This window comes from Alosa pseudoharengus, unplaced genomic scaffold (genome assembly GCF_046254945.1).
Source record: "Alosa pseudoharengus isolate Yale_2024_CS ecotype anadromous, Long Island Sound unplaced genomic scaffold, YU_APseudo_1.1 YU_APseudo_1.1_scf_14, whole genome shotgun sequence".
In the NCBI taxonomy this organism is placed as follows: Eukaryota; Metazoa; Chordata; class Actinopteri; order Clupeiformes; family Clupeidae; genus Alosa; species Alosa pseudoharengus.
In genome coordinates, this window is record NW_027468609.1 from 20,744,014 (window position 1) to 20,767,321 (window position 23,308).

At 39.8% G+C, this 23,308-nt stretch overlaps 2 protein-coding genes across 3 annotated transcripts; one reads left to right on the forward strand and one right to left on the reverse strand.

Annotated features, from left to right (window-relative positions):
* Nucleotides 1–139: 139 nt before the first annotated feature.
* On the forward strand, nt 140–5,200 carry tmem150c (transmembrane protein 150C). Of its 2 annotated transcripts, none has more exons than XM_076284153.1 (8): nt 140–472; nt 2,393–2,508; nt 2,720–2,773; nt 2,875–2,907; nt 3,013–3,080; nt 3,469–3,596; nt 3,808–3,985; nt 4,427–5,200. In XM_076284153.1, the coding sequence occupies exons 2-8, from the start codon at nt 2,435–2,437 to the stop codon at nt 4,633–4,635; spliced, it is 744 nt and encodes a 247-aa protein (XP_076140268.1). In that variant the 5' UTR covers nt 140–472; nt 2,393–2,434; the 3' UTR covers nt 4,636–5,200. The 2 variants fall into 2 exon arrangements, with proteins under 2 accessions (XP_076140268.1, XP_076140266.1); XM_076284151.1 differs by lacking the exon at nt 140–472 and adding an exon at nt 1,756–1,990.
* Nucleotides 5,201–5,220: 20 nt separating this feature from the next.
* Nucleotides 5,221–17,388, reverse strand: enoph1 (enolase-phosphatase 1). Its single transcript, XM_076284150.1, has 6 exons — nt 17,005–17,388; nt 16,768–16,869; nt 15,420–15,622; nt 8,475–8,607; nt 6,767–6,890; nt 5,221–6,398 (listed from the first exon to the last, which is right to left on the reverse strand). Exons 1-6 carry the CDS (start codon nt 17,086–17,088, stop codon nt 6,259–6,261), a joined length of 786 nt encoding a protein of 261 aa, XP_076140265.1. The 5' UTR covers nt 17,089–17,388; the 3' UTR covers nt 5,221–6,258.
* Nucleotides 17,389–23,308: the final 5,920 nt, after the last annotated feature.

Below are 23,308 nucleotides of genomic sequence, written 5' to 3' on the forward strand. Positions count from 1 at the left end.
CATATTACACATTTGTGAGCTGTGTGCTAGGGGATAGACTATCGAATTCCTACGTAACGTCCCTTAAGAGTTCCCAAACATTGTAATCGGCAGGTGCCTGTTTACTACTAGCCTAGAATCTAATGTTAGATGAAAAGTGGGTCAGGCAGGCCTACTTCACTTACAGCTGCTGTCTGAATGTCCACCGATTTATGTCAGCTCTAGAAAGTCGTATGCGTAGCTCTACAATTTCTGAGAGGAAAGCTCGTCTATTCTATTCTAGTCTATTATTTTGAGGTAGCTTACGTTAACAGCCAGCCTTCAGCAACGCTTTATTCAGGCAGTTGCGCGATTTCTTTGACTTGAAATGTAGCCTATTCTCTGCAACGGGCAATGTCGTTGAAGAGGGTCCAGTAACACGATGGTCGATGAAGACTTCTATGCAATGAGTAGACAACCGTCACACACATAAGAGGTGCTGACTGTTCAGGAGGTAAGCCGATTCCTCGAATGCTATAATGGCGCATTATAACCTGGGATTGCATATCATCTCGTCACGACAGTGAAAAAGTCCACCATTTTATTGGGTTCGTAGACAATTGTCTCTTAGAAACAAGTCCAATAGCCCATTACAAGTAGGCTAACCCTCAACTAGGCTATTACAGTTAGCTTTATAGATGTGTTCGAAATGGGCGTTGTTCGCATCTAAACCTTACAGTCTATGATTTAAACGCAGTCGAAGTGAGTTGGAATAGTGATGAGGACCTAGAACGTGTTCAGTGCTGTAGAAAGTTATAGCCCAGGCCTAGCCTTACTGAAAATAAGCAGTTTAAAGTAAATACGTAAGCTAGCCACGTGTATAAAACATCCTGTACATTCTAGTCTAATAAATCTCCATCATCTTGCTGGCTCGCCTTTAGATGCAAGACAAATTAAACGCAATGATACAATGAATGGGGCATGCATTCATGTCCACTGAAGTTGAACAGGAGCTGTCCGTCACATAGTTCTGAAACTGCACAGCCTAGGCTAAGCACGGCTGTTTGGTTTACCATGATATGCCTATTGTGTGACTGTATTTTTCATCAGTTCAAAATCCCCCCCCCCCCCTTTTAATTCTCTGTCAACATGACACAAGCCTTTCATTTTTAGCTAGTGTGTGAAGCTGATGATGCACAAGGCAACTTTTTGAGTAGGGTACTTGGCCAGTGTTCCACAGTAGGCTACAGTAGGCAGAACTCATGCTGATTGGATGAGCATGATAATTTGCCAGGCCTACTGATATCAATAAACAAAATGGGATGCCCCTGACGCCCCTGGTAATTACACTGCAGCCAACAGTTAAACATGCCAATGCACCAGTTGCAAGGTGAATGATTGACAACATTTACAGGAAACTAAATCTAAAGAATATTAGTGCATAGAGCCTACTTTATTTTTGGTCTGTTCTATTTTTATATCCTATTTGCATTTAGCCTGTATATCATCAAGTATCCTGCAAAATGTAATCTTTGTGAATCCAGGCAGATATGTCCATGCATGGTCTTAACTCCATACTGCAGGCCTACTAAAACCAAGCTAGCCTTCCACAGAACCCAACATAGCCTAATCAAGGATATTTATTGTAGACATAAATTACGCCATAACAGGTTCTTTAATTTAGACAATAACTGTTTTAAATCGTATTCTTCATAATGTAGGCCAGATGAGGCTATACCGTTATGTAGGTGTGAGCTTTTCATTTGAAAAGGGCCATCGTAAGTTTTTTTTTTTTTTTTTTTTAGTCTGGTTAGCAGAAGTGAGAAAAGCAGAAGTGAATTCTAACATAAGGTGTATCAGCTTTAGGACCCGTATGAGATAACCTCTTACGGCGTTGTTTTATTAGGATGGAGATAAACTAGGAGTTAGGACTACCTTTGTCCCTGTTCGCTATAGCTAGGCTATAAGGTTATATTTGGCATATTCCAGCCAAATCCCTCAACTGGACAAAAAGGCGAGAGAGAAACTTCAGGTAAAGTAACGCGACACTGTGTTGATGGGAGTGTAGGCCTAGTTTTTTTGTGCCGCATTCGCGACGTCGTTATAGTTCACACCAGTAGACTTATATTTCGGTGAATTTTGTAGACAGATTAGAAGTCATTCGCACCAGTGCGCCTATTTTTTTTGTTTGCACTCCCGTGCCATAATTTTTACTCGAACGTGCGATAGAAATGGTCGCATTGTGCCCAATTTTGCGTAATTTGATCGGCTCTCTGATCGGTCTTCATAGTGCTCCGAACAAACTAAGTTGAGTCAATATCGGCCGATAATGATCGGTGGCAGATCAATCGGAGCATCCCTATGTGGTTGCATCACCTTGAGACTTGTAACTGAAGATCTATGCTAATATTCCATCGTGTGCTCTTTACCACAGAGATAACGTTAGAAGGCTGTGGGGACCACACTGTATGACAGAATGAGGAAATGTAGTCCCTGGACGTTTCTTCCTATTATGTTTTCCCTGTTCACAGCAGCTGGCCTGTGGGTTGTGTAAGTATTCTATGGGTTCTAAAATCTACTAGTGGTCTGGTCTGTGTCCCTTTTTAACTGCCTATTTGTAGAAAGTAAACAACAATAAATATATAGGTCATATGACCTCGGTCTGCTTACTTTAAAAGGGGAGGTATACTTTAAGTCTACACTAAACTCATGGGGCAATTAGGCCTAGATAAAAGAGATATGTACATTCTTCTCCTTTTAGGTATTTCATAGCAGTGGAGGATGACAAAATAATTCCTCTAAGTTCAGAGTACAAGTAGGTGACTTCCCCTGAAACATATTCCATACATAAACATATACTGGACCAGATGACACTCACTTAATCTAATCCTGTCTAATAACATTTATTTTCCACAGAAGATCGGGCCAGAAGTCTCCCCCCTACATAAGGTGCAGTCAAAGCACACTCTAATGATTTTACCTCATAGTAATTATGAAGAGTGTATGTTTTTCTCTTGCTGGTTTCATTCTTCCTCACGTGTTCATACTCCTCAGCATTGCAGGCAATGCACCTCCAGCCAGCTGCGTATTTAGCCAAGTCATGAACATGGCAGCATTTGTGGGTAGGCATGGAGCATTCATATCAGCTTTTCAATTATTTACAATACTACTTCAATACAAAAACTTCCTACTGTTTGTTTACTGCATGTTTTTATAATATCCATCTGCAGAATACATAACAAATTGTGTCATTGGAATTCTTGAAAGAGAGAGGTTGTTGAAAGGATAGGTGATGTTTGATGATGTTTGCTTTGTGTCCGATTACCATGTGAAAGGGTTTGTATTTCAGGAACAGAAGGCCTTTAAGATCTTTCAGCCCTGAGCACATAAAGCATACAGCATTATATATGATCATATTCTGTACAAATATAAATTATGAAAAATATTATTGTATTATGTGTATTACATAAAAAAATCAGATCAAAATGTTCATTTCTGCTATACTTACAGGATTCATTCTTGGTGTGCTCCGATACCTTCAGCTAAAGCCACGTATGCACAAGCCTTGGATGAATATTGGCGGTCTTGTGGCCTTATCTCTGGCCTGCTTTGGAATGACCTTAGTGGGGAATTTCCAGGTACCATATTCTGACTCTTTTCATCGATTTACTAAGTCTAAGGCCTGTCAGACACTGTTGAGCTAGTCTGAAAACCTTGACATTTTCATATATTTCACAAATCAAATCATTGATGCGAAAGTGACACATTTCTGAGATTATGTGTTTCTTATTAAGTTTTGTATGACAATCAATATACATCATTTGGCTTTTGCTATGTTCATTTGCCCAGCTTACCAATGATGAAGAGCTGCACAACGTAGGCACATCAATGACCTTTGGCCTGGGAACTCTGTTCTGTTGGGTGCAGTCCCTCATAACAGTGAAGGTGAACTTGCTGAACGAGGGCAGACGGGCAGGTATCCCTCGTTTCCTCTTGTCTGGAGCAGTCACTATCTGCATGCTGCTTTGTATCCTTCCTTATGTTACACTTATGCATTAATTTACCACTCGGCTATGAGAACCAACAGTCACCAACCCAACGACAAACTCACCACACCACATATTGTGGATGTTTGCATGACAAACTTGTTATCAAACTAGGAAAACAGTGACACACTCAAATTAGCAAAGAATGGAAATGCTAATTGCAGTTGCTTATTTGATCTTGGCAGAAACTCACTTTGCACATGCCTAAAAAACATTCAAAATGTCCACATTTTATATTAAGGAATCATTACTATACTGTACTCAATGTTGTTGAGATAAACTAGGAGTTAGGAACATGTAATAATAGATTAAGTATATATTTTTGATAGTAGTTCTTATGTTTGTGAGTCCTGAACACCCAGATCAAAATAAGGTGGGACTGAAATGTCCTTGACCCTCTGACCTTAACTAGCACTACACAGATTTCATCCTGATGGCTCAGGGTCTTCACATGCACGCTGCACGGACGCAGTGGGCTCTTGTCATGTTCTTTCTCACCTTCCTAGCCTCCTTCGCCATCGAGTTCCGCAACTATCACTTTGAGATTCTGTGCACTGACAACCGGGACCCCCCACTCAGTCTGTCCGAGACTTTCTCTGAGGTGTCAGAGTACCAGTCGGATCAGCTGTAGGGCCTGGCTTGGGCAGAGCTCAACCTAGTCGTAGGATTTGCCAACGGAGGAATCAGAACAAACAAAAACAATTGTGATCTACTGAACTCTCTGGATAAAACTAATTAAACTGCTTCTAATGCAGGTTGAATACAACAAAACACTTGTGGCAGAAATGACTGCTGTGTTGGGCTGTCTCAGATATCCAGACAGATGCATTGATTAGCTAAGCACCTTATTTGGGTATTGCCACAAACTCGCAATTATACATTAGAAACACACCCAATGGTTGGATACAATTCCTTGTTCTTAGTCCCAACGGACAGGCATGCTGGCTAATAGCCAAAGTATTCTATGACCAAAACGCGGTATCCAGCACAATGTATCCGATCAGTGTGTAAGCGCTACACTACATGCATGTTTGCCTGAGGAATGTATTCAACCCTGAGCTTAGAATGACTCATTTTCACCCAACTCAGAGCACAGTTTTGAAAGTAGAAGAAATTAAAGGTAAGTCACTACTTTCTCAGTCAACTCATCTGTTTTTATCTGTATTTCATCTGTGGTATTTCTGTAAAAAGAGACAAGAAGCATGTAGGACTAGGATGTTTTCCATGTGTTTACTTCCCATTCGCAAAATCTCACAGGTGTCTCAAGTGCCACTGAGAAGAACACAAATGCATACCATCTTAGACTTTTAACAAACTCACATTCTTGATCTTCCATCAAAAGAACAAAGAAGGGATTTCATTTCAGGCCATCACAATACAGTACTCCAATCAAACATAATACTGTAGCTACAAGTTCTTGATACTTAAAAAAAAATGTAATGACAACCTTTGTAATATTTCAGATTATTAAAATGTTGCCGCAAATCAGTTGTATCACAGTGACTCCTGTTTCAGACTATTGTGTCCTTATTCAGGGGGCTTGTGAATATGATAGGGAGCCATTATGTCTGCATAATTTCAGTGCTACAAATAGTTTGCTGGACACTCTTCTACAAATCAAAGTAACGTCATGCAAACAGTATGCTCCCACCCCCACACACAAGACCCATACAAAAACATTCACTCGTGGTATTAGTCACTTAGACAGAGCATCCACTCAATTTACTATCAACATGGATTTAGAATATGTTGCACCAATGAGGAGGATGACTATTATGAAGTCGAATGAGGGAATGAATTTGAGGGATCCCTGCTCTCATAATACACACACACAGACATAACACTGATTTTATACTACTGTTTTCTAGGACTGACAGAAATCCTGGTTGAAACCAGGACATTTCACTAAGACCTGTTTGGCACTTGCCACCTGGATCATTCTTCAAAAACTTTTATTCATAAGTGGAACCAAAGAACTGGAACATTCAGATCGCCTCACACATCTTTATGGCAGGTTCTGTGGTAGCACTGTACTAACCACACCGCTTTCTCTCAAACACAGTATCTTTTAGTCATCCTTTCACTAAACAGTATCTGAGACCACCGCTTTACCTTTCCACATAAATAAGGACTTAATAAAAAAAAGAAGGAAAGAAAAATACGAAAAGACATCCAAAGGAAATGTTGGCAAGAGAGACTGAGGAAAGGGAAAGCTAGAGGAGGATGAGTCGTGCAGGTGTCTGTGGCGTCTATGTTAAGGTCTGCTGCTGAGCTCCAGCTGGCTGAAGGAGGTGACGGTGCTGTAGTGGGCCCGCTCCTCATCCGTCAGCTCCAGGTTGCCTGGCCTCAGCACCACCGCCACGTTCAAGCCCGCCTCCTCGGCAGCCTTTGCCTCTGCGAGCAGCACACACAGCAAAAGCAATCAATCAATTAACTGATCTATCAACCAATCAATCAATTAGTCAGTATGAGACTATTCCATTTTAAACCTCGTCTTAAGTAAAACAGTACCTGGCAATTCATGCAAATACCATGTCAAAATTCAAAATTCATGTAAAATACCATGCAAATGGGTACACACAGAAATGCACACTGACAGACACCACAATTGAGTGAAAGTTGCTGCAAACAGATAAGTAAGACCATAAAGTAGGTCATTAAAAGCAAATTACCATCACAAGTTAACCATGTAAGACACTGCTAAGTACTACACTAACTCTTTTTCCAGTAACAACTGTCCGTGTCAGAAAAAAGGTCATTACCTCTTGTGACGTCCGTCAGGAACATGATCTCTTCAGGCGCGCAGCCTATCCGTTCTGCGATCCTCTCATAGCTTTTGCTTTCCACTTTAGCCCCAATGTTTGTGTCGAAATGCCCATCGAAGAGCTGAAGACAACAAAGGCATGATGGGAATTATTTTGGAGTTTCAAGACTAGTTTCAGTTGGCCATGTGGCCCTTCTTGGTTTAAAACAAAGACACCCTCCCCTCCCCCAATGAAATGCTAATGTACTGGTTCTAAGGGCTATCAGGTCCACAAGACAAAGGATGTTACCTTGATATAATGTGTCATGAAATGTAAATATATTCATGTTTGGTATCATTGTAATAGTCTCAGTACAAGGGTTGTAATGATTTGATTGTGAGAATGTTTGGAACATTTTATAAGTGATATTTCTGATATATAAGATATCTCTCCTCATGCTATTCAGATAGGTGTGAAGTAGGTGTGAGTAGGTGTGTCTGACGCCAAGTGGAGAACCAATCACGTGGGATTGTTTTGCCGCCATTTCTTCTTTGTTTAAAGGTGCAATTTGTAGGATTGTTACCGAACGTTCTGTAGGCCAAAATCAAAACACTGGTGAACGTTCTCAAGACTACCAGACGCGAGCCTCTTCTGGGTTGCCAGATGTAATGAAGACTTAGCTAACGTTAGTTGACCTGCAGCTGCTTTAACGTTTCTCCAACCATGACCCAGCTACACATTACGGAAACCGTGAAAACAAAACATACCTCTCTAACCAACGTAACATATTTTGCTGAAGTTAGCGATGCAGATGAATTTTAGCCTAGGCTACCTGTCGTGGAGAAATATGGCTAGCTCTGCGTCAGACTTGATATTCTTCGTATGACGAAGACGTCACCATCTCAGGAAGCTCCTCCGATGTGCACTTAATTTGTTTGTTTTAATTTTGGAAATTTGCCTGCCTCTCGTAGGCGTTCATGACTACAACTGACAGCTGTTGACAGTTGGCCTTCGCTAATTTGGCAACCCAAATAGGAGGACACGCTAGCCCATTATTAATACGCTATTCTAGAATTAATCGTTCAAAACATAAACGAAAATTCCAAGAGATTCCGCCCCGTAACTCATTTTTTTCATAGGTTTTACGGGTTAGAGTAGTGTTGTCAAATAAGCCATTACTTCAATTCATCGTGTTTCCTTACTCTCTGACAACATATGGTGATCATTTTTGGAATGGTTACAGTTTATTTTCCATTATTTCCTACATACTGGACCTTTAACCCATACAAAAGTGATTAACTTGCATTGTAAGACTAAGATTAGAACATGGAGAACTGAAGAAGAGAGAGGGTGATCCAACAGAGGCCATGGCCTAGGCTACATAGACCATAGACCATTTTTTGTACCCTCTCTGCTTGTAACAGAATAAACCTGATTCCTGAGTTTTTCCTGAAGTTTGCCAGTCTAAGATTAATATTAAGTAATTATTCACCACAATTACTTTCAGGCAATAGGTAAATGGAAAAATGTACGCTTAAGCATTCCACATTTTTACACCAATTATCACTAGAGGTTGGGAGCCAGAGGTGCAAAAAGGTTACTTTTAACACCCAAAAGCACCAAGGAAATAAGCCTGTACCCCAGATTGAATTTGCTGTGATGGGTTATATGCTCCTCTGTCATTAAATCAGGCTTAAATTCCATGGGAACAATATTAAATTCTCACGTCTAAAAGATCTCCTTCCACAGAGTATCCAAACAGCAGCTTCTGTGCCTCCACACTCCCTGAGGAGTAGATGTAGACTTTCATCCCCTGCCTTCGCCACCCTCTGATGGCCGGTACTACATCCTGGTACACTCTGTAACATACAAAGATAATATCAGTCATCTTCATATCCTGTTGCAGACTTTTAAGTTATCATATAACCACACCATTCATTAGTAATTATTGAGTAGCCATTGGATTGAGTAGCCAGTTGGATTTTTGTACTTGAATTAGACATAAGGCCTTTTCACACAAAGATCCCGCTAAATTTGCGGGAAGAGGGAGACGTCTTTTTGCCGTCTTTTTGTGTCTGAAAGCGAGATGAAAATTTGCCGGCCTGCTGATCTGTTCACATGATGCGGCATTTTAGGGAGCCAGGATCAGCTACAGTATAGTAAACTAGAAATGCAATTCCAAGGAATTACCAGTGCATGAAAATGCTAAAGTTGTGATGTAAAATATCATGTATAGTTAAAACAGACTAGATGTACCGCATAGCGGTACAAAATATGACCGCCGCTCAGTCCTGTACATCCGTTCCGCGAAAATAAAGCACACTTCAATTTGTCTCCATATTTTACTCCATCCCCCACTCTTGAAACTTTTGTGTATGCTTGTTTGGCATGCCTGAGTGTGTGTGTGCGGCTGCACAGAAAGTAGCCTACTGGTGCTGAAAAGGTGAATAGATTGTAGAATAGCCAAAGAAGATGTAGCATTGTTATAAAACCTTTAAAATCTCTAAACAATCACAAGTAGGGCAGTTCATCACAGTTCATCCATTGCAACTGGATTGATGAAAGGTCACTTACACCTGTAGGCTACATTGTATTTGGGAAAAGCAAAAGGTATCAGCATAATGTTATTTATTTATTTATTTGTTTATTTATTTATTTATTTACAAAAACATCTCAGCCGTTTTCAACAGCTATCAAAAACAAAGGTCATTTTTGGATGGATGGATTTTTTTGTGAATGTTTCTTCTTCTACATAAGATTTTAGTCATCTTTAGTTCATGTAATACTTTATTGTCAATGCACAAATTAAGTAACAGTAGTCTGAAACGTTATTGTTAATGCACAAATTAAGTAACAGTAGTCTGAAACGAAATGCTGTTTTACTAGTGGTGCAAATAACTGACATGTCCAAATGGGCCTTGATGAAATGCGTCGCTAGACTGTTCATACACATTTTAACGGGCCAAAGTTGAAGAGCTGTTGTCCGTTATTGTTCGTGCAAATATAGGCTGATTCATGTTCCCTTGCATTGTGTAACTGAGGTCCATGGCTAGTCTGGCTTTCACCAGACCAAGCTCAATCTTTTAAGAAATCAAAAAATAAATAGCGGGCAGATCAGGCTGGGTTCACCAAGCGAGCCTAGTCCATAGGCACCCGATATTGTTCACGCTCTGGCTATTCTAAATGCAAAAATGCATCAGGGAGTTATGACAAAACTGTAACTAACAAACTAGATCCTAATAGAAAGCTGTTAGCTTCCTTAAGCTACAGGTAGGCTTATAAGGTAGGCCTATTTACAACATAAATTGTCAATAAGCTATGCTGGCGACACAAATAAAATCTCCTTTGGAAACCAATGGCTTAAGCCTTACAGTATCAAGCGGACTTAAATTGCCATATCGTGGCGAAAAGTTGTAATAAAATTCACGCAGCTCCATGAGTCAAGGAAAGCGCGAATGAAGTAGCCACCTCTAAATGGGACCCACTAGCCTACACAGTAGCTTATGGTGTGTTGCTAAAGCAGCCATAATGAAATGAAGGTGTCATTGTTTGGATACTTCACACACACGTGCTTTTTAATTTCACAGACTACAACTACCAAGCTGGAATCAAAGCACATCGATTCCCCTCTCACACCCTGCACGCACTTCAAACAAAATAAACAGGCGTCTCAGTCTCACGCATGTAGGCAAAACTGTATCAGATCGATCGGTGTAACGTTGGTAAATCTTCCATTGCACAGAATGATTTTTGTAGCACGTGCAACAAATGACAGTCGAAAGATACAATTACAGTGCTGTTATCAATTTGCTTGGTATAACCGCATTTATAGTTTTCTACAAATGCAATCAATCAAATTGGCCTCCATCACTCAACCAACGCTAACGGTAACATTGCCTAGGTCCTTATTGATATTATAAGATTAACGTACCTGCAGTAAAAACCAAGCATGTCCGATAAACATCCTCAGATTTATTTCGGCTTCAAGAAGAAATGGGAATTACATTTCATGTGAACATCATCCTATCCTTATTAGACGTTCTCTGCGGTAAACTATAGTCCTTGTAGGAAGCGGCCATTGTATTCCAACCCACGTTTAACTTCCAACAAAATTACGTCTCACTGCAACGATGCACCATCTAGTGGACAAACGACTACTTATCGCCAATACTGGAAATGCAGCCATGATGATGATGATGATGAATATTTATTTTGGCTTTCTTTTAATCCTACTGAATTTGTAATTATGTATCAGCCGTTCTAATACCGATAGTATGTGGGTGCCTGTGTGTGTGTGCATGTGTATATGTGTGCACCGCCATCTACAGGCCAATGAGTGTACAGTCACTAAATGTACACATAATCTATTTTTTTAAAGACCCCCCCATGGATGAAATTCTACGAAACTTGGCATACCCCCAGAGAATGCCAGGTCAATCATACACATACAATTTGGTGCAGTTCTGAACATCTTAACTGAAGATAGGGACGATTAAAGCAGAATAATATTGCATTTTCATTTTTTACCGGGGGGGTGCAAATCACAAATGAGTGATTATGGGCCAGATTGATGTGGGCCCTTGAGACCAACATACCATAAAAGATTCTTCATCCTCGGTGCCACAGTTCAGGTAGTTATTTAGGAAAAACTGCTTTTTTTGCGGTTCGGGGGGCCCAGCACGGGGGGGGAGTGGACCCCGGGGACGAAACGAAATGTTTCCGTAAAAGTCTAGTGGGGCTACATACCCACCAAATTTCATGTGCCCCGGTGGTTCGGTGTCCCGGGTATCGTTGGCCAAAAATTCAGGAAGTAGATGACGGGGGAAAAAAAAAAACTTTGACAATCCCTATATGACCGCTTCGCTAGCGGCGGTCATAATAATAAAGAGATGGTTACTACGGTGATGCTAGGATAGACATAGTGGTTGCATAGCTTAATAAAAGTTGATAGTTTAAAAGTAGACTGTTTAAAAGTTGAATGTAGATAGTTTAAAAGTTGTTGATAGACAGTAGATAGTTTAAAAGTTGTTGATAGACAGCTAGTTTAATAGATAGTTTAATGATAGTTTAAAAGTAGACCGTTTAAAAGTTGAAGGTAAATAGTTTAAAAGTTGTTGACAGACTGGAAGTTGAATGAATATTGATATTCAAATAGTTTAATGGCTGTGCATAGGTAGATATTTGACGATAACTGAAAGTTGGAATGGCTCTAATGTTCGCTAGCAGTTATGCTAAGATTTTTAACTATGCTAACCATGCTACTTAGCTAATGTTTTATAGTAGTGCTAGCAATGCTAACCTGCTAACCATGCTACTTAGCTAACGTTTTCTAGCAGTTTAATGAATGTTGATATTCAAATAGTTTAATGGCTGAAAATGCTAACTAGCATGCTAGCATGCTAACTATGCTAACCATGTGACTTAGCTAATAACTTAGCTAATCATTTTTAGTAATTTTGCTAAAATGCTAACTAGCATGCTAACTTGCTAGCATGCTAACTATGTTAACCATGTGACTTAGCTAATAATTTTTAGCAGTTTTGCTAAAAATGCTAACTAGCATGCTAACATGCTAGCATGCTAACTATGCTAACCATATGACTTAGCTAACTTAGCTAATCATTTTTAGTAATTTTGCTAAAAATGCTAATTAGCATGCTAACATGCTAACTATGCTAACCATGCTAACTAGCTACAGTGGGTAGGAGTCATAGTTGATGACAAGTAACAGTTACAATGGCTAAACAGTTAAAAAGTTCAGTAGTTTAAAGGGTTAAATTGTTTAACAGTGAAATATTGTAGTGAGGACTTTTATTTTGAAACAGTTTTTGGCAGAGGAAGCAGTTTAACAGGATGTGTAGTCTTAATAGGGCCAGTTTGTATGCTTAAAGCCTGAGACTGGCAGTTGAGATCCAGGTGGCCTGAACACCTGCCATAGGATTCTAATTGCTTAATGGCCGTATTATGATGTCATAATCGGCAATGTTAAGTCTATGGGGAATTTTAAAACGTTTTTCTTTAATAGTTTAAAAAGTATAAAAGTTACAAAGATGAAAAATACATAGCAGCTTTGTCCGTTTGAATACCTACGTTACAAAGTTTGAATGAAGTTTCTAAGTTAAACTGTTCAAGAGAAATTGCGTCTAGAAAAAGTGGTAAGCGGAATAATAATAATAATAAGAAGAAGTTGCCTAGGAAGAACAGTACAGTGCATTTTCATGCACTGTAATTAAATTGTGACGTGCAACAGGGGGCGTGTAGAGCTATAGTCGGCCTTATTATGCGTGCGTGGGGCTTCAGATACAGCAGGTGTGTGATTTCAAAAAACATGGCGGGAGAACCGACTGCACTTTAGTTAGCTTGCATTTGCTTTGCTGTTGCTGTTAGATTCTTGCGATAGATGTCTTCAGACAATAAAAAGTAATTTGGAAGGGAAATTGAAGAGAAGAGTTGCCCCTTGCGTTCGCCGTGATTCCCCTTTGAAAATCAGAGGTTCACACTGTGGCCTTGGTCAGTGGCGCCGCCAGCTGTAATCCTGTACGCACTGTGCGTACAATTTATTCATGAAATCATTCAATATTACAACAATAAAAAATAGCTTGTGTATTGTCTTAATTGAAACATGCTTCGCGCACATATGATAGCCTAGGGCAAAGAGAATGGACATCTCAACATAAGGATACATTAGAAGATGATGATTGGTGTAAACTTTGTCACACGACGTGATAAGCAGTTCTGGCGCTTAAAAACGCAACGTTCCATTCAGTCATATATCATTTAAGCGTAGGCCTGCTCGTCATGAAAAGAAAACAGCAGCTTAATATTTTTCAGGTGTTTAACAGTAGGCCTAGGCGCACTGTAGCAGTTATGCCGAAGGCAGTGAGATTATTAGGCATTGCATCCTGTCACTCTGTTTGGAACATCGCAGTTCGGGTTGATAAGATTCAGTTAATGCGAGTATGGATCGTCTCAAAGTTTGGGACAACCAAACAGCAGTGTAGGCAAAGCAAATCCTAATTGTTAGGTTACCATAGCTGTCTTTTCTCTAGGCCTGGGCCTAACGGAAATCACGACATAAGCACATTGGTTTCTTTTTTTTTTCCTTTTTTGTTCGCGTGTTGGGTAGTGAAGCGATAATGCATTTAAAGCAGTACATCATGTGAGCCAGAGCCGATATGGCCAGAGCTGCTGCTCTGTAAAGGTATTCTGTCCCACCCAAATTTGCTGAACTACTTGCGAAGTAGCCTATTCATCACAGACATCACATGTAGGCTATCACACGAAAGAGCTTTTAAACGATGTTAGTGGTTAGTTGTTGTGGTAAACGGTTCGCGAGAAAAGTAACTTTAATCTAATCATATTTTTTGCGCCCGTCTCCCTACCCATTCATCTTGGTGGAGTACTTCGCGAACTTTACCTCAACACATGACAAACCATATCAGAATAAACAGCAGACCTTACCGAACACAAAGGTGTAAAGCCCCTGTACAGTTAGCCATTCCAGAGTAATCCGGTTTTAAATTTGCAGCAATGTCTTTATGCACGTCTCCAACTTTGCGGTTCCTAATGTGTTTAAATTGTTCAATAGGTCTACATGATTTTATAACAGACCAAATACAAAACAAATGTTACAAATATCGCCTAGATATCTGTAAGCATTACAATCAGAGGATATAGGCCTACATATAGGGCAGACAGACGCTCATGAGTTCATGCTTTGTTTTTTCGCTGGATTTTATGATAGCCTATTATGGCAACTGATTGCATTCCAAGCTACAGTCAACTCTAGCAGGCATTGAATGACTGGAGACTTTGTGAATTTATAGATTGACATAATGTGGTGTCTCTGCTATTGCTGCTTTTGATCAGATTGATTTGCAATCTCCTGTGGTGGGCTGGACATATAATCGAAATGCCCGCCCAGATTCCCCTTTCCGCCTTGACCCATTCACACTGGTGCCGGAACGAAAAAACTCGGCAAAATGTCTAGGGGGCTTGGTAGTAAATTTGGCGAGACACTTTGTCCCGCCTCGGTCTATGTAAAAGGGACAATAGGCACATTTAATCTGGAAAATGTCCAACTGTAAATGCATGTTAGTTATTTCAACTCATTTTGGAGGGAAAAAGTAGAAATTAATTTTACTATGTGATCTAACTGGTATTCCTGTTATGTACACAAATGTTTACATTGACTGTGCATATGACACTTTCACCTTCTAAAGGCATGTTGACACTAAATACTAAAGAATGGGCAAGCCTTCTCTTCAGAAACACAAAACTTCCGTATTAGATCATTATCTGGGTGCAGGACCCTGTGATACAATTAAACCCATAATGCATAATCAATAACCAATTTCTTACACATCCTGAACGGACATTATGTATATTGTTTCAATTTATACATCCCTGTCGCTCAGCTACTGTAAAGAAAAAACACAATTGTGTGTTTGTGTTTGATATCTTGGAAGCAAAACTATTGATTGTTTATTTTTGTCGGTGTAAGTTGCTTTGGACAACAGTGTCTGCTAAATACCATAAACCTAAACAGAAATAATAAACTGTAAACATACTAAGCCATCACAAATCATCTCTATCTACTAAGTGAATAAATGTACATTTAAATGTGTGAATTATAGATTGTTAGAGCAGTAACACATTTCCAGCCACTTACTCGCCTTTGATTTTCCCAGTGTTGTACGCAACCCTCCACATGTGCCCCTGCAGCTGTTTGAGTGCGGTGGTCTTCCTGTCAGCGGCCATCTGCCACAGGACATTATCCACTACCTCTCGGATGGCCTTCTCCTCGTCAGTGTGCACCGTCTGGTCCACAGCATGCACTGGGCCTGCTCGGTTCAGTCTGTGATCTTCCTCTGTCTATAAGAGAAAAGATAGAAAGGGGTGACCTGAGAGGTCATGGTTGGATGAATCAAAGAAGAGATTCACTGGCTAGGCCACTGGGTGGGTGAATAATGTTCGATCAGTGCCCAGCCCATCACTGCACATTTCTTATCAAACTGAACCTTGGTGCTACATTCCAATGCTCATAATGCTTCGGTAGTCTTATGAAGGCCTATCCACAGGGCTATACTGTAAAACCGGTGATTTAATGGATGGTTAACTTTATGGAATCTTGGCATGTTTTCATCCAGGCTTAATAGGCAAGCGTTCTTGAGATGAATGCATTGTCATAGGACAATATTAGGAGGAGAAGTCTACACAGCCTAGACTGGCACTGTGGGTGAGCTTTTGCTGTGAGTGAGGTCATAAGTATACCAGCTGGCAAGCCTCAGTGAGCTCTGTGCCAATAAGCCTGAGGATGCACAAGTGCACTAATGCACTTGCCCTAAAAGTAATTTAGAAACTTGGTAAAAAGTGCCACACTTATTCACATTAGCACATTAGGTTCAAGCTCTGTGCACAGTGAACAAGTTAACCGTTTGTGGAAGTAACTGAAGAATCTAATGACTATTTACAGTCTTTGAACAACCAAACGGAAGACGCCTACAAAGGTTGATGGATGGTGTTACCGAGGATCCCTCTCAGACAATATTGACAGACCTAAATGTGGTTTTCCAATTGATTTTCCAACAGTAGCCTCATAACCTAATTACTCAGTCAGACCATCGCCACAAAAATAGGTTTAACAACATGATACATTTATATAGCATCAAATATGAGTTTGTTATTATGGTTTTGGACTGCAAGGGTACCGCAATAGTCAAATCTGCGAATCTGGTTAACCATGCAATGACCTATGGCCATACAAATTGCCACTAAAGTTACCACCGACAGTACCACTCCTTGCAAATGACAAAACGATTCACGCGGCCCAGTGTGAAGAAACATAACACATCAAATTCTACGACACTATATTTGATAAATGGGTTATAATCTATTCAGACGTTAAGTAGCCCGTTAGCAATGCCTTCATCATAACAGCTAGACCATGTGGCAATGGATAGCTAACTTAGCCAAGTAAATGAGCTAACATGTTTCGCGTTGACAGTCATCCATCTGACCTGTTTCTTTAGAAGATGCACGTCCTGCTTGCATTCATCCTCTTCCCAGTGATCTGACAAATAATCCTCAAGATGCTCCTTGATGTAGGGAAACAGTATATCCTGTGGGAAAGAAAATAAAGCCTTAACATCACAGAGGCAGAAATCTAAATTAGCCAACTGTTTTGTAGCTAATGTTAGCTGGGTGGCGCTAACTTGCTAGCTGTCTAATTGCAACAATAACGTGCTGAACGTTACCTTTACAAAGGTGATTGGTGTGGTAGTGCCTTCAATATCCAGCAGAAACACACTGGTATTTGCTGGAACAGTAACCGTTGCCATTTCACCCCTCCAAGCCAGCAAGTTGCTGGCTAATTCTAGCTAGCTACCCAAATACAACACTGCACTGCACTGAATAAGGAAATGTCAAAGCCTGAAAATATGGGTTTACATTAGCACTGCAATTAAGTATATCTATCTTAAATAAGAACACAGACAAACTAGATCCAGGCAAGCACAGAGAACAGACAAGTTACGTTACTTCAAAAATAAAAGTCAGCAAGCTAAATGGACAAACTACTCTGAAGCCACCGCAGAACCAGACACAAATGAGCCCTTAACATTCTCGTGAAAAATCCTCTACCAGAGTTCCATGGCTGTTGACCAGAGGCCTGCAGCGCCTCCTGCTGTTGTTGTTGACCTGATGTTTCAGCGAATAGGCCTACTGAAAGTAAAAAAAAACTTTGATTTGAACAACATTTTTTTAGTTTCTGGTGTGAAGTGCAGTATGCTACTATGTAGTGCAATACAGTTTTTAAAGGTCCAACATATTGCATTTCCTGCATATAAGTTCCAAATAATTCATAAAAAAGCATTGTTTGTAAGGAAAGAAACTTTCCTGTGCGCTTCAGAAACTTAAAACATTTCTTTTTCCCCTGTCATCTTAGGGTCTGCACTAACGAGATAGCTTTATAAATACTGACAATTTGTTGCATGCAGCCAACTCAGTGGAGCACAAAATCCCATGCAGCATTTACATTCTGATGTCCCTCACTTTCAAATGGGAAGAAGGTGCATCCTCCTCTGAAGACTTTTTGTGTAATAGGCCTATTAGTGGGGCTGTTAAGCTCTTAAAATAGGGACGATCTTGCTTTTTATGGAAGAAGCATGAAACTTTCAGCGTTTGTTCTTGATGACCTAAGCTTTAATTTAAGATCTGGAGGCATTCTAAGTTTGACCTCTGAGGTCAGATAGAGGTCACTGACCTCTGTAATATGTTGTGACACTACAGGTGAATGGGGGCAAAAAAATTAAATAATATATGTATAATGTATATAATGTATTGAAAGTTTTTTACATTTTAATGTTTATCAAACTAGGCCTTATCTCATTAAAATGCATTAATTTGCATACATTTTATAAAACAAAATCAGATTGTCTGATAAAGCCAGGCTCAAAATATTATTTTCATTTTGTTGTCATATGAGATGGGAAAAGAATTACTGAGGGGTTTATGGACATCTACTTCTATTATCCTGTAATTCACCTGTACCTCTGTGATATGAAATTTCTAGGCCCGAAATTAGAAATGGGTGTATCTTAGGATCTAAATGTGATAGAAATGTAAACTAAATATGTTTTCCCATGTTTCTGGGCATGAGAAACTCAGATAGCATTGATAGCACTCTAAGAGGTCAACATCATTAAGTGCAGTGAAGATCACTGGCAAAAGATCCAATGATTGGGCAAATCCAAGTACAAAGGAACTCATCTATAGCACTGATAGCACTCCAAGGGCCCTATCATGACAGTCTTAAAGAGCATCGTCACTTGTCAAAAGCTTATTCAAATTTAGTAGGATGTCCAGTCCACATTGGGAGTGTTTTCGTTATCAAACGTCGAGCGCATGAGGCATCAAGGTGTTCCTAGGTTTCTTAATCAGTTATAGGTGTGTTTGGGGCGTAACATCATTTAAACCAATGAGAATGACATCTGTCATTCCCTTTAACAGCGCAAAGCTCGACGTCAAAGAATGCATCGGTATTTTGACAGTCAACGGCGCATTTGAAGGAGTCTGCTTGCGAGACCGTATGGAACAGTCATTCCGCTAAACTTTTTTTGCTTTACTAAAACCTAGCATAGCCTTTACGCGTTTGCATCTATGGTTTGCACTCGTCTATTATTTGAACTCATTGGCAAAGTGAAACTAACTTCACCATGGTGTCAGTCAATGACAAGACAGTTATACCAGTACGCAACGTAAGTTACTTTCACTATTAACTGACAATGGGTTACCATCGAAAACATAGGCTGGAAAAAGCAACACTTACCCTAATATTTTTCAAATGACTGAATAAAACAACGTTTAAAACAACGTTTATCCTGCAGAGGAGTTATATGTTGTGATAGTGCGTCTTCAGCTGTGCTCTCGCCTAATCATTTTTTAACCATCATTACCAATTTGCAAATGCATTGTGAGATGTATTTCGTAATATCTTTATTCTAATTATGTTTCAGGTGTACAATAGCGATTTTTAGACAATGCACCAGGCCACTCCCTACGTTGTTAATCGCCACACCCCTGGGCGCACTGTTTAAAAAATAAACATGCAAACGGGATCTTATTTTCCCACAGTTCTTGGGTACAAGGTGGGGCAATGGGTGTGGCCTGGGTGTGGTTTCAGAAGTTCCGGCACTTGGGAACCTAAAAGGTTGTGTGCTGTTCTCTCTCTCTCTAACTTTCTCCTTTGACTGTCCAACAGTACAGAGCGATAAACAGCAGACTCAGTTCTTCAATTGCATTGAATCTTTTCTTGAAGTCCATTTAAAAATCATCACCAAAAGCTAAGGCCTCTACAACAACTTTCACTGTACTATTTTAGAATGCTGATAACCTGTTCAATGTTACATTGGTAGTAGCTCAAGTTCAAGTAGCCTAGGGCTACATTTTTGTCATGTCCATATTTATATGAAATTGTTTGGTGAAATGATACATTTTGTACTTGGATTTGCCCAATCATTGGATATTTTGCCAGTGATCTTCACTGCACTTAATGATGTTGACCTCTTAAGAGTGTTATCAATGCTATCTGAGTTTCTCATGCCCAGAAACATGGAAAAACATATTTAATTTACATTTCTATCACATTTAGATCCCAAGATACACCCATTTCTAATCTCGGGCCGAAAAATGTAATATCATAGTGGTACAGGTGAATTACAGCATAATAGAACTATGTGTCCATAAACCCCTCAGTAATTCTTTTCCCATCTCATATGACAACAAAATGAAAATAAATATATATATGTTGTGCCTGGCTTTATCAGATAATCTGATTTTGTTTTTTAAAATGTATGAAAATTTGTGAATTTTTAATGAGATACGGCTTAATTCGAATATTTAGAAAGACTTTCAATACATTTTTTTCTTAGCTTAACATGAGTAATCAACTGAGAAAGTTTCATGGTGATATCTATTATTTAAAATGTTTACCCTATTCACCCGTAGTGTCACAACATATTACAGAGGTCAGTAAGTGACCTCTATCTGACCTCAGAGGTCAGACTGAGAATGCCTCCAGATCTAAAATCAAAGCTTAGGTCATCAAGAACGAACCCTGAAAGTTTCATGCTTCTTTCATAAAAAGCAAGATCGTTGAGCTTAACAGCCCCACTATTAGTCTGAGCGAAATAGGGTTGAAGGTGGAAGTAAATACAGCAAAAGGATATTTGGTATCAATCGAACCGTAATTTCATGTAGATTAAGAATTTACATGCGCAGATTTGTACCAGAAAAAAGATATACAGCTTTGAATGGACCATGGTATAATGATTATTGGGCCAAAAACGTATACTATAACATATAGATATTAGCTGATATCTCCCATACTGGTAAAAGTATCTTTACCAAACTTGGTGTACTTACTCACCATAAGTTCTTCATTAAAATTAGTAGGTGTTTAATGTCTTGGGGTCAAAGGTCAAGGTCACGTGAGGTCATACTTGACATGCAATGTTTGTTTTATACCTCTCAAGCAGATTGAAGGATCCTCATTAAACCCAACACAGTTAATTAAGCCTAAATTAACTGATAAGGCATTAAAGATCATGGGGTCACAGGTAGAGGTTAAAGGTCATGAGGCTATAGCTGGCTGAGGCATAGAATCAACTATCTGAATTAACATTAAAAAAGATTGAGACATTCATTAAAGCAAAACAAACTTTATTTTCTGTATAAAAACAGTTGTTTCAACCTCCACATCTTATTTTAGTATTGTAGTAATAGCCTCTCTGAAATCAGGGGAAATCTAAATAATTTGCTGTTTTAAAAATGCAAACATCTGTGTGAATACCTGTTTTAAAATAACTGTTTTAGTTCATAAATGATATTGGAGTAAAAACAAAGTACTATTACATAACATTCAGTACATCAATAACAACATTGTAGTTCATTTAGACAAGCTGAATAGCAGAAGTTGTAGATTAAATCCAAACCATTTCTGTCAAACTTCTGATAAACATTGTCATCTAGAGCTATTTCCTTCAACTTAAATTATAACGCCAGACAGTAGAAGGGGGTCACTTGCGCTTCAGCCTGGTTGGTGCTCACGGAACAGGACGCAGAAGTCAAAAAGGGAGATCCAAGGTCTAACAGGAGCCAAGGAGCAGGACCGGAGCACTCAATGCTTTAACGTGTTTTTATTTGTGCAAACTGACTAACGTTTCGACGCCCATGCGTCTTCTTCAGAGTCAAAACGCCAGACAATCGATGTAAATGTCTATCTTGATAGAATAGTGTTAGAAATAAAAACTACCCTTGCATCGCATTGCAATAGTTATACTTTGTTTCCTGAAGTTGGTAGTAGGCATATAAGCAACGGCAGCAGTGGACTGATATTACCTAGGATTGTACTATTATGGTGGGTTTTCAGGATGTGAAGGGATGTAATCATGGGTTTCATAAGGGTTTATACTATTGCATGGGTTTTCATGTTTTAGAAGAATGTAGTCATGAGTTTCATAAGTCTTAATGCCACTGCATTTGCTGTGAGCAGTGTGAGGTCATTGTATCTTGTGTAGGCCAGACCGACTGTCAGCGGAGTGGGGTGAGTGGAAAAGTACTGGGGGTACCAGGATGAGAGGATCTCCTCCTTATATGGTTAAGGGAGAGGGGGTGTTATCAAGCTGGTGAGGACTGGACAGGACAGGGATGAGGAGGCCACTGTGCCTGTCTAGCTAGGAAAAGAATAAGATAAGAAGGCCTTATTTCACCAAACTGGAAGGAACCAGAAAAACTTAGGGTTACACTATTTTACATATGTTATCTATGCATTACATAGGATGCATGATGGGAAGATGGTTTCCACCAATGTAAGCGACCCTGCTTGATACTAATTGGTGAAGGGTGTTGATGGAGATGGCGTGAGAGGGTGGCACTTCTCAAGGGCTGAGGAGTATAAAATATAGTGTATAGCCATCCGTAGGGGAGATCTTGTCGGGGGCCCCAGCTGATGACATCTCCTCCCTATTGCTTTGATGGTTGGTCTGGACTTTGGTTGGGCTGTACTATCATTGCAATACGGTGAATAAAGATCAACAGTCTTCGGAAAATCTTCTATCTACATTGTCTCCTTCGGACGCCTTGTTCCAGAGTGCTAAATTACTAAATAGTCATGTGGTAATTGTTAATTGGACAATTGGATTTGGAAGTGGACATTTTCTAACCTGGAAAATCCAGACCCTGGTAATCTCAAAAGATTAAGGGTCTGGCCACGAACAATGTAATGGCCCAACTCGAGCGGCGGCACCAAGCATGCATTTGAAAATCTCACTGCAAGCAATTGGATAACACTAGACCAATGTTTACTCTGAATGATTCCGGACTTCGACACAGTTGGATAACACTATAACCAATGTTTACTGACCTCCAACGTTGCAGCGTTGTCGTCATCAATTTAGCTCGCCTCTGGCCCGCATATATCAGATACGCCGATTTGATTGGCTCCCCGGGATGCAAGGGGTAAAAGTAACGTGCATCATTGCTCATTCCATTGTGCTCTCGCGAGAACTCTGGATTTCCAGGGTAGACATTTTCCATGACAGTATCCTGATTAGAGTGCGCTTGTCTGTTTACTTTTCGACGCAGTACTACTAACCGCTGCTAAAAAACTAGTCCCTTAAAATGTTATGCGATCATTGAAATGCATAGAATAATGTTAGAAATAAAATGATCAACACAGACATTTACATTGAGTCTGCCGTTATAATTTATTTGTCTGCCGTTATAATGTATTTGCCTGGGTGTACTGTGGAGTGGGTAAGACTGTTTTTAGTGGCAGGCTGACACATACTGATGACTTGCGCTAGCTTAGCACCTGCAAACTCTGCAACTATAAGGACTGGATCAAACGTGTTGAAAACGGTCTCCACTGATAAATATCACACATGCTAACTTGGAAATGAGGTCCTATGTCCAAAATCCTGAACCACCCCTTTAAAAATGTGTTGTTGCCTATAGCAATGCTATAGTAAATCAGCTTTTGCAAGCCAGTGCTACAAGATG